Source organism: Colletotrichum orchidophilum (genome assembly GCF_001831195.1).
Source record: "Colletotrichum orchidophilum strain IMI 309357 chromosome Unknown Scaffold_9.1, whole genome shotgun sequence".
Lineage (NCBI taxonomy): Eukaryota > Fungi > Ascomycota > Sordariomycetes > Glomerellales > Glomerellaceae > Colletotrichum > Colletotrichum orchidophilum.
Window position 1 is genome coordinate 36575 of NW_019172965.1, and position 11147 is coordinate 47721.

Below are 11147 nucleotides of genomic sequence, written 5' to 3' on the forward strand. Positions count from 1 at the left end.
TAGTGCGATACCCGACGACCTTTCATGGAAACCTTCAAAAATGTAACATGAAAGTCCAATTTCACTATTATTGATCAATCAAAACTTCGCCAGATAAGCCTAGACTGCGCTGAATTAAACTCCAATGTCCAGGAACTGTTGTTGGACAGCCATGAGTTGTCGGCCGTCTGCTGAAAGATGCACGCGGCAGGGCAACATTGCGTCTGTGAACCCGACATCATCAACTAAGAGAAGTCAGGACGACTTTTGACCGTTCAGCCTTCAGGTTGCATAAAGTATAGATGTAGTGAGAGAGTCTTCTGATGTGCCGCTTCTGTTGAATTCGCAATTAACGCCACCCACATGCTCCTTTTCAATGTTATCTTGATATGAGCTTCATAGTCGATAGACTTGAGTTATGAGTCTACCCAGCACTTCAATACCATTACGCTTTGAAACCGGTCCTAGCCTTGCTGGTTAGACACTTTCGCTAGCGCTATACTGTCCAGCGAATTATCAACCTTTGCGCCCATCGGGCGATCTTTCTCTTTACCCTTCTCCCCTTCTGTCCATTCCTGGTACCCAAGCGACATCCACACCCAGATACCAATGGCGCTTGAGAGAACCACAAACGTCAAGATCCCGGCACCCGCACGGTCGCCGGTAGTAAGGGGCTCAAACTCCTTGAACGGATTCGAGTTCATGCCAGCATTGGGATCGCCCCTTGACGTGCCGCCGGTGATGTTCGTAGCAGGCGGGTCGACCTCCAGCAGGCTCTGCACCGCGGCCAGCACGTTCATCGCCTCGCCGGCGCCGCTCGTCTTGTCGACGGCCGGATCGATGAATTCGCCCCTCGTCCAGTAGAATCCGCACACGCGACCCGAGGCGCCGCCCGTGCACTGCTTGATGGCCGACAGGGACGAGTTGCGCAGGACCGGCAGGATGAGGTCGCGGGTCGAGGGCACGAGCTGCGTCACGACGGTCATCCAGCGGTGGAGGTAGCCCTTGAAGCTCAGCATATCCTGCGAGCAGCGGCCTGTTTCGAATTCGCAGGGGATTTCGTAGGCGGCGCCGTCGGCGAAGAAGTCTTCGAGGGCGCGGTTCGCGAGGGCTTGGGTTCGGTCGAACCATTTTTATTCTCCCGTCTGCGCAGGGTCAGCGGTTGGAAGAGGATGGGACCGTGATGGAATTCGGGGGAGAAGGACTTGCATGATTCGCCATGAAGGCACAGCCTTGCATTAAAACGCCAATGTTGTACGAAAAAGTGGCCTTGAAGATGTTTGTGCAGTTCTCCGGAACATGTCCACCGTCGTAGACTCGCCAGTTCTCGTGATCAATGTAGTTCACCGCCCAAAGCCAGTTCCATGTCTCCTCGGCGTAGCGAGCATACGTATCGTTACCGGTGTAGCGGGCCAGTCGAGCACCAATGTTGAAAAAGCACCCGTTCGAAATGGTGTTTTTGTAGTCGTATCCCACGTTGGTCCGGGGAACTTGCCACCGCATGCCGCCGCCGCACGTCTCATCGTGTCTTTCCGGGTCTGCCTGGGTCGTCCATACGGCTTGTGCGAGCGCAAGCCACTGTGGTTTGTCCTCTGGGGGATCGGGAAACTTATTCTCAGCTGCGAGCATCGCCGTCATGCCCCAGAATCCCTGATCGTCGTTGCCGAGTGAAGCTGTGTGGTTTCGTGGCATGTAATCGCGATCTTCGCCAACTTGGTGGAGCATCCCTTCGGTGACGACGTGGTTGTAACTTTCGTCGCCAGTGTAATACCAGTAGTCGACATATGTTCCCATCATGGCGCCGCCCTGCCACCAGTAGTAATAGCCGACGCCGGAATCCGGCGGTCCTGGTAAGATACCGGGGATTTGCCCCGTCTTATTTCCTTCATAAAATTTCATTAGATCGTATGCGAGTGTGCTGGCTGTCGTGATGATATCATCTGTATGATGGGGTTTGGTTAGACTCTCTGGCGTTGACACACGTGGTAGATGTGATGGCTTTTGATTGTTGTCATACCTCTTGTGTCGATAGAATACGCCGCATCCGCAGCCCCAGACAAGGCCAGCAAGGCCACGGGCACAACGCCTGGAACAAAAAACGACAGCATTTTGAGTGAGCGAACCAGTAAGTGCGAGCCGATGTTTAGGTTGTAATCATAGGCAAAGAAAACGAGCGATAAATTGATCGATATAGGCACGATCAATGGTTCATGGCGAGAGCCCGGTTGCACAGGTGATGCTGGAGATAATGAGGAATGGACCTTGGTGTGTTTCGGACCGGTAATCGGGTTGCTGATTCGAACGGATGCGCAAGCGGGGGATCTTATACCGTAAACCACAGTTGGAGGACAAAAAGCTGCGCCTGTAAAAAGGATTCGTTCAACGGGGGCCAGCTGGTATTTCACCGCCTATTTCGGGGGTTGGAGGTAAGGATTCTTCGACTTGGCAGGGTTTGGGGTCGAGGTGCAGTTGACTGCTGCATGTGTTCAAGAATAACCTCAAAAACCAACAAGAAAGAGATCGGCAAAGTTGGAATTATCTAGGGAGACGCTCTGAGAAACGAACGCAAGATGCGGAAACCAGCAAGGGCAAATTATGCTAGGAAAACATCTGGGGAAGAGCATGGCGGCGGCATTCATGCTACTTTAGTCCCTCCTTTGGGCATCTTGGCGCAGATGTGGACTACTTTTAGGATTCCCGCTGATTCATGTGGTGAACCAACTTGACGACATGGGGCTGACAGGAGAACAGGAGACAGCTCGACTTCATTGTCAAGAAAGCACGATGAGAAACCGGACCCAGGCTAGAGAGGTATGCATCCAAGAAGGATAATGACGCGGTGTAAAGGACAGGAGAACGATACCAAGAGGCTACGAATTTACCAAGAGGCACAGCTCGCCTGGGCATAGGGGCGGTGCAAGGGCCTGCCATCCAATCTCAATTCGTCCTTTCGCTGGAAGGATTGTGCGTCGCCAAGACAAATACGAGAGCAATCGACAGGAATGCGCCCAGGGGGAGAATTGGGCGGCCTGGGCAAAACATCTTTTGGCCTCTGGCGAGCCTGGGATTGATCCGCGAACCTGTGAGATCACCCGTTGGACTCTTGGGCCAGGGGCACTGGGTTCTTGGGGTCTGTTGGAAGCTCCGCCAGCCCAGCAACATTGACACCCTGCTCCTTTCCGCCTTGCCTCAGAAGCTCGCCGGCACCTTGTTTCGGTCTGCCTGGAGAGCTGAGCGGGGGTATCAAATGAGGTCAACATTAACTATGCCAGCCACAGTGTCGAAAGATGTTATAGGGTTCTGGGGCCACTGGGGGCAACCGCTCATCCTCTTTCTCGGGTCTATGGATACATCGGCGGGGATCATGGGTTGGCCAGCTCGGTTCCGTACACCGAGTTGAGTTTCCTGTCCCGAAACCTCGATTTGGTTTAGCGCGATGAATTCCCCCTTGCTCAAACGGAGGCTGCTGGGATTCACTGAATCTTTGACGGTGCGGAGAGACATCACGAAGCAGTAGCGTTTGTTCCTCGGGGCACCATCTCATCACACGAAGAATGAAGGTCTCGGCACTCATCTCAGCGCGTTACTCGCAATGAAGGACAGCAACACCGCCGCGTTTTATCCATCTTCTGGGTGATTGACAACAGCGACAAAACGTACACGTCACGGTAGATCCGTCCTTGGTGCAAAATGCCATCTTGGCTTGGCGAAGAATATTCAAACATAATGTGATTTGCTTGTAGCTCCCTCTTCCTTCGAAACTCCGTTTCACTGACAGAATATCTGTAACACTCCAATCACTTGAACATATCTGGGCTGTAAGCGATCAATTGGCGCTTTAAAGTACGTGTGCAAAAGTTTCATGTTTCCTCTGTTTGGGGAAAAACAATGAAAATTTCAAGTTCGACCTTTGGTTTAAACAGCAGCAATTCGACACTGGTCTTTGGAATATGCTATGCAGATTGACTACGATTGAATCCTCAACGTAAGATGTATTTCTCTTTGGCTGTCGCCACGCCGGTATCCAGGAACAAGCTCTCTTCCAGTCCTGCAGTCATCCAGGGACCAGCTGCTCCAGACGCTCAACTAATACAAGATAGAACTGCAGTCAGGGTTCATCATCTGGTGCTAGATCAAATCTATTTCTGGGATCAAGGTATACATTTAAGCTGCGGCCAGGCACAGCGTGATGCATGTGCGATAAAGCCTGTGTTCAACAACCTCGGCTTTCCCACTTCGCGTTTCAAAAATGCGCCCCCATTTTAACATGCACGGCTCGTTGAAACAAAGTTTAGACAATGGATGAGAACAAAACCGACGCCGTATCCTGATCTTTGTATATCAGCCGTAATGAAGGGTCCTCATTCTTTCACTCACAACCATGGATCCTATTACCATCGTCACTGCTGCGGCTTCTCTGGCAGGCGCCGTCTTGAAAGTATCTTGGAAAGTCAAGGAGGCTATCGACGTCTACGATGATGCACCACAGAACGTCGCCGACATTGCTGAGGAGGTACATGCGGTGCAGATAGCGCTCAGACAGGTCGAGAGCGTCGTGGTCCAGGACCCTGAAGCAATTGACCGTCTGGGGCTGGAAGATGTCTTTACTGTGGCCGTCAACGGATGCCATGCGACTCTTTTGTCCATTAGCAAGGAGTACGAGGATTTGTTTCTCCGCAGTGATTGGAAGACCAAGATCAAAGTCTTGTGGAAGGATGGAGAAATGACTCGACTGCTGGGTCGACTAGACCGCAAAAAGGCCACCTTGACGCTCTTGACGCAGACGTTGAATCTGTGAGTCCTGGGGCGGCACGGCAGATCAAAGATTCAATGCCTTCTAACTTTACGCGCAGACGTTCTACGCAAGACATCAAGACCTTGTTGATACAAAACCAATCAACCTTGAATGCGGCCAAACAAGACGTTCGAGAACCGGCTGCTTACTATCCAGAAGTCCCCAACTTCCGTCCTGCGAGCCCCAACTCCCTGGATGAAGGCAGTGTGGTCGGCATTCCGAGGAACAGGGACTCTGTCGTCAGCACCACAGAGTTTGACTTTGACTACGACTTGATCAACACTAAGACATACCGACGGGCACTACAACGATACGCCTCTGTCGGCACGCGAAACAATTCTTCAACGGAGCCAAGCGCGGACAAGTTACCACTTGGGACACTTGAACTCGAACCAGTCATGGAGGACGCGGGAGAAGGAGAGGATCTCATCAACTTCTCATCCGAGAACTTGAGTTCTCGGTCACCCTTGAGCCGGGCGACCACGTTGCGCCCAGAGCTGGAAGGCATTGAGTTTGAGATCCCACCTTCAACGCCGCCCAAGGATGTAGGCCAGAACCAGGCCGCGGCGCAAGTTGAACAGCTTGGAGGCGGTGGTCCAAAGGACGGGGCGGTCGCTGAACTGGCCGATGCACATGACGATTCAAAGACAAAGAGGTCTTTTTCCCGAATGAAACTAGACCGGCATTCACCAAGACACCTTGCGGCAGCAGAAGCGGCGGCAGAGAAGTTCCACAGGAGAAGGAGACACGGGAAACCCGATCCTGTGGCAGGTCCAGAGCCCGATTTTTCATCGAATGCAGGCACCGAAACACTCAGCCGAAGTGTCAGCTTCGATGAATCCATTGCGGATAGTGCATCCCAATCGTCCGAGAAGCCCGACAAGCTGAGAAGTCGGCGCAGGTGCGGCCATCCTGCGCACCACAGGAGACGGCCTGGTAGGGAAGGGTCATTTTCGTCCCGCGGATCCGATGAGTCGACTACGACGTTGGGCTCAGCAGATACTTTGACAGGCACTTTGGAACAGCTTAGTCTATCGGGGCCCAAGATCTTTGGGAGGGAGAGGGGAAGACGAAGGCAAGTTGCGTAACTTTGATATCGTAACCAAGAATAAGCGACCCAGCGATAGAGAGAAAAAATGACACCGGCCAGTTTTTAGGAACGAGTTTGAACGATTATTTCACATTTGCGCTCGGTTCCAGTAGGAAGGCCTGGAGTGATTTTCCTAATGATGAAGCAACTGCGAGATCAAATCGTTGTGCTTGAACGAGGTGAACATCATTCGCCAGATACGGATTCGCGTAGATATATTTTCCGCTGGTAAAAGCATAGAGGGCCCGGAGATAAAGGTCAAAAGCTCTAGCTGGGAACTTGCCCTTGGCACCAGTATTGACGGCACAGGACTGAAGTTCAGACAGATTTCTAGTATATTACCTGATCAGCACGTTGGATTGAATTCAGCGAAATCTATACGCACCACCTGCGGGAATGTCAGCAGAAAAAGAGGCATGTAACTTACTTTACTGCGAGAAGCTATCAAGCTATATGGGCCTGTACTGGGGCCATGTCATCGTCAGCTCGACCAATGGCCAACAGTTCTCCAGCCGGATGAACGCTGCCGACATCCGGAGCCTGGTGCCAGTTCTATTCGTCTGTCAATCCGCCATGGGCTCAACCCAACCATCGGACCTGAGATCATAGCAAAACCGCTCAACGGTACATCAGAGAATGGATCGACGGTACTTTGGGCCACGGAAACCATCTTCCACTGTCACGGTTGGGTCCCGTGGGCGGCATCGGTCACACTCACCCCCAAGATCAGCCCGCCGCTTGACGAACCTGAAGCCGCTCACCTACGAACCGTTGACAACGAAACGCTCAATCAGAGTGGTCGAGATTTTTGGATTCAGTGAAGAGAGTCTTGAGCTCTTTGCTACACTGCATCAAGTAACACTCGACGACTTTGGAACGACATCCAAAAAGTATGCCGCCTTATCGTACACTTGGGGCCATCCGGTTTCATCGACGGAGCAATGGGGACCATACAGCGCTACGCCCGAGCATGCGGTCGCCAAAGCAAAGCTCGTATTGGTAGAACCCGGGGAGTATCATCGTATGATCAGCGACGACAATGCCCTTGGTGACTGTAGCTGGGTCGAGCGATCGCACCTCAGTGAATACGAGTTGACCGAGAACCTATCCGACTTTCTGCTAAGCCTGGTGCGACGCTCTGAACGATGCGACGAACAAGTCCCCCCCTTCTGGATCGATGCCATCTGTATAGATCAGACGAACCCTCAAGAGAAGGCCGTCCAGATCCCGCTCATGGGCGAGATCTATGCGCGGTCTTTGGCGGTTTATATCTGGCTCGGAAAGCATGACCGCGACCTTGAAGGTCTGTTCTGGATATATAACCAGCTGCTGCCAGCGATCAAAGAGCGCCAGAGGCAGTTCGCGTCGTACCCGGCCTTCTTTGAATGGCTTGGGTCGTACGGCCCAGGTGACGGACGACTGCTGCAAGAGCTTGGCCTCAGGCTGGAGAATGCCTCACTGGCGGATCATTGGGTCACGTATCTCATGTTCTTCGCCACGAGATCTTGGTTTCTCAGGGCATGGACCTTGCAAGAGGCCGTTGTCGCCCGCAATCCCGTCTTTGTGGTTGGCCAAGACTTCAACGTGCTGAAATGGGCTGACACGTGGGATCTCCGAAACATCGTGCAGGCCTGGAGCAACCGTCTATCAGAGCTCACAATGAACAACGAGAAGCTTCCTCCGGAAATGAGAGGCGTCCGTCTGATCCGAGGCTGGACCGAGTTATTCCCCCTTCGCAGCATGTTTTCGAACTGTCTCCGGGATGAAAGCAGGGAACAGTGGGCTCAGACATGGTCGATACTACTCTTCATTGCCAGGTCAAAGGACTGCACGGTGACCGTGGACAGGGTCTACTCGACATTTGGCATGGCGAAGATGGTCTGTCCACCCGAAGTCAGCGGGTTTCCTGAGGTTGACTTTTCACGGTCCGCCGCCGAGGTCTTTGTAGACGTCGCCCAGTTCCTGCTATGCAACAGCGGTGGCATGAGCCTGCTCTCTCTCGTCGAAGATGGAACATTTACCAAGACAGCTGGATTGCCCTCCTGGGCACCTGACTTTTCGATCAAAGGAGACCAGGGACACTTGCTCTCATCTGTGGCAAAGTTTAGAGCGTCTGGCGGTATTCCTACGGAGCCCCTACCACGTTACAAGGGTGATTGCATCACATTTAGAGGAAAGAGAGTTGGGAAAATCGCATTCATCCCGCCTAATGATGGTAAGTTTCGCCATATTGCGCTGCAAGTCGCTCTCTGCATCCCCCATCTCCCAGACAGATATCCGGCAGGTACTGAGAGTGCCGCCGAAGCTCTGTGGCGGACTTTGATATACGACTTGGGCGATACACCCGGGCCGGCCGCTGGGGCGGCCGCGGAAGCAGGAGCGCATCCGCGGCACGGGCAAGGCTTCAAGCAGTGGCTCACAGTGGACTTGACTATACGACTCAATGGCTCTAGGCACGGCTTGGAGCCACACGAGAGCCGCGAGTTTGGCGTCATTCTTTCCTCCGAGTACCAAAAGGCCCATGGCGATCTCATCCCGTCCCTGGATGAGATCCATCGAATGGCCCACTACATGATGAGCCAGCAGCAAGGGGGAAACCTTTTGCGGTTTCAAGGGCCGCTTGGCAGGGCTTACTATACGCTGATGGCACCCATCATCATGAACAGACGACTGTTCATCACTGATGAAGGGTATGTTGGGTTGGGAAAACTTTCGTCTCGCGTAGGTGACCAAGTTTGGGTCCTGGCTGGTGGGAAGGTTCCATATGTCATGAGACCGAAGGAGGATGGCAAGACTTTCTTGCTGGTTGGGGACGCCTATGTTCATGGGGTGATGGATGGGAGCTGGTCGGCCTCGAGCGAAGCCGTCGAGGATGTTCAAGTTGTATGACTGGTCAAATCAATGGTCAGCCTGGTGCGACGAAGTTTGCCTTCACTGATAGCAGTTGGGTTGTGAATTTTTTTGAGCCAAGTCAGTAGGTAGACAACGTGATAATAATAGCGTTATGTCTCTCATCTCTATGCTGAGCTGGGTGCAGAAGCCATGGACCCTGTTCCAGCACTGGTGGGAGATCTCGCCGAACTGAGCATGGGAACAGTGTGGCAAAGGTCTTCCCATGGAGGCGAAAGGGACAAACAGGAAGCCATAGATCCCGTTATCCTATCGCGCGGCGACTGGTCAAGTGGAATTCTGATAAACTGCTTACGGGCTTGCTTGCAGTTATGACTCAATTGGCCTGAAATCCAGGCCAAAGGTCCACATGTGGCACCTGGCATAAGGCTCTCGACGACGAGTCACAAGCGAGGGAGTCATAGATCCTTAGAAAGGGTTAATGATTACCGAGATCTGAAGAGTAGGACCGAAGAGCTCGCCCAAACAGGTCGGGTCGGGCGCCTGTGCGTCCTCTTACACTCTTGGCACTCTGCAAAAATTCCTTGGCCGACTTCAAAGGTTCCAGGCGCGTTCGAGGGCGCGGGTGCGTGGATTGGTGGCGGGGTGGACCAGGGGGGTTGCGGAGGCCACGAGTTGGCTGTTGAAAAGAGTGGCGCGAAGCCCTTTTGGGAATTAATGTCCGGGGGCTGGATGTGGGCGATATCTGGCTGGCCATGCTGGTCTAGCGGGTGTCAGAACTCAAGATACGACAGTACCAGCGGTGGTCTGCGGTCTTGGCAAGTCGGACGCCGCAAGGAAGGGTTTGATATGGGAGGCAACGCGCGGAATTCGACCCGTCGGCTCCAATCGCGCTTCTTTGGGCGCCGTTAGAGTTGTGGAACGAGACCACTACCTAAACCTGAGGTGAGCGTTGGAATACACTAGGCTTGAAAAGGGTTCGGCGAGCTGTCAAGTCAGAATGTCATTCTCGTGTGTAAATGGCGTGAAATATCATCTTGGCTGCTCTCTGCAGCTTCTTGTTTGGTGTTGGACTGGAAACAGAAGTCCTTCACACCACGGCCATATCCTCCTTGACCTGTCAAACACTAGTGATCTTGGTTTGGGTGGAGATTCAAGCTTTGCAAAAACCATGCCAAAGCTTTTGGAGCCCGGCTTGGAAGCATTGGCAAAGTCGCTGCGGTGGCTTGGCCGTCGCCTTGGTGCGGCAGACATCGACCTGCCGGCTCCAGGGCTACACTGTACCGGCAGCAGAGCGTAGCGGACCGCATGAGAGCGCCCCAGACCTGGGGACGCTGGGTTCTGGGTTTGGATGGCCAGCGGCGGCGGAATCCTACCGTTGTTTGTACGCCAGGGCCAGATTAGCTTCTTGGCGTTCACACCCTCACCGCACCTGCATGGCACATTGACACATTGAACGAAGGAAAAGGCACAGGAGTGGCACCTACGTGGGCGGTTGCTGGACAGTAAAGGACCTCCCAATACGTAGGCAAAGGCTAAAAGCATTTGTGACCGGTCCTTACCCATTCAAGTGGGTGACAGATAACCTGCCGCTCAATTCATCCCATCAACTTTTTATCACTATATCCACTTTCACTGTTGCACTGGCTGGATTCTCCTAGTATTGTCTTTATGCAATATACTGGGAGTTTGTTATAACCATTCTCACTTCCTCTAAGAATATTTATCATGTAATAAGCTACCTAGGATGTATTAGCGGCGAAATGTTTGTCACTTACCACTCCCTTTGCTTAGACTTGATGACTCAATCCAAATAGATACGGATACATGTGCCAGAGATTTACTTGGCTTGGCGGGGTGATAGCGGACTGGAACGATATTGCCCTCGAAAAACGGTCGAGGGCGGTAAGCCACCTGTTTTTCGCAAGGCTTATCTTGAACCCTTCTAATGGCAAGCTGATATTTGTGGTACAGATGACTGACGGAATCGACGCGGATGCCATGGAAGCCATCTTGGCATCAGATTAAAGACCGTCCTGGGACGATCTATTCGCTCGACAATGATCAAGTGAAGATTTTTCGTTATCAATTCATCGATTGCGGTCTTGGCGGCTCCGCAGTGTCATAGTAGTTAATCGATGGAAAGCGGCATGGGTTCCCAAAACGCTTGATTCCCCAGCGGTGGTTAAGCCCAGTCCTGCGGTAGAGTGGCCCCGGGGATGCTAAGTCGGGAGGCGGCAGACCCCTGTGGAGAGCATTTGCGGGGAGTAGCTCCATGCTCTGACTATTTGACTTGGCACGGAAACGTGTTGTCATGCGGTCTAGTCGCTGTCGGTTGCGACTTGATTCACCACCCCCGGCTGCCACGCTCTCTAGACTCTAGGTAGTTTCTCAAAGAGATTGTAGACTACTTGAACGGCCTCATGCGGCTTT

At 52.8% G+C, this 11147-nt stretch overlaps 3 protein-coding genes across 3 annotated transcripts; 2 read left to right on the forward strand and 1 right to left on the reverse strand.

The window, feature by feature from the left end:
* Positions 1-443: 443 nt before the first annotated feature.
* CORC01_01649 (glycosyl hydrolase family 76) lies at positions 444-3676 on the reverse strand (the record flags this gene model as incomplete). Its single annotated transcript, XM_022613303.1, has 4 exons — positions 444-1090; positions 1185-1919; positions 1997-2065; positions 3640-3676. The coding sequence occupies 4 exons, from the start codon at positions 3674-3676 to the stop codon at positions 444-446; spliced, it is 1488 nt and encodes a 495-aa protein (XP_022480029.1).
* A 684-nt stretch (positions 3677-4360) lies between these two features.
* On the forward strand, positions 4361-5862 carry CORC01_01650 (uncharacterized protein; the record flags this gene model as incomplete). Its single annotated transcript, XM_022613304.1, has 2 exons — positions 4361-4773; positions 4833-5862. The coding sequence occupies 2 exons, from the start codon at positions 4361-4363 to the stop codon at positions 5860-5862; spliced, it is 1443 nt and encodes a 480-aa protein (XP_022480030.1).
* Positions 5863-6887: 1025 nt separating this feature from the next.
* On the forward strand, positions 6888-8753 carry CORC01_01651 (uncharacterized protein; the record flags this gene model as incomplete). Its single annotated transcript, XM_022613305.1, has 1 exon — positions 6888-8753. One exon carries the CDS (start codon positions 6888-6890, stop codon positions 8751-8753), a length of 1866 nt encoding a protein of 621 aa, XP_022480031.1.
* Positions 8754-11147: the final 2394 nt, after the last annotated feature.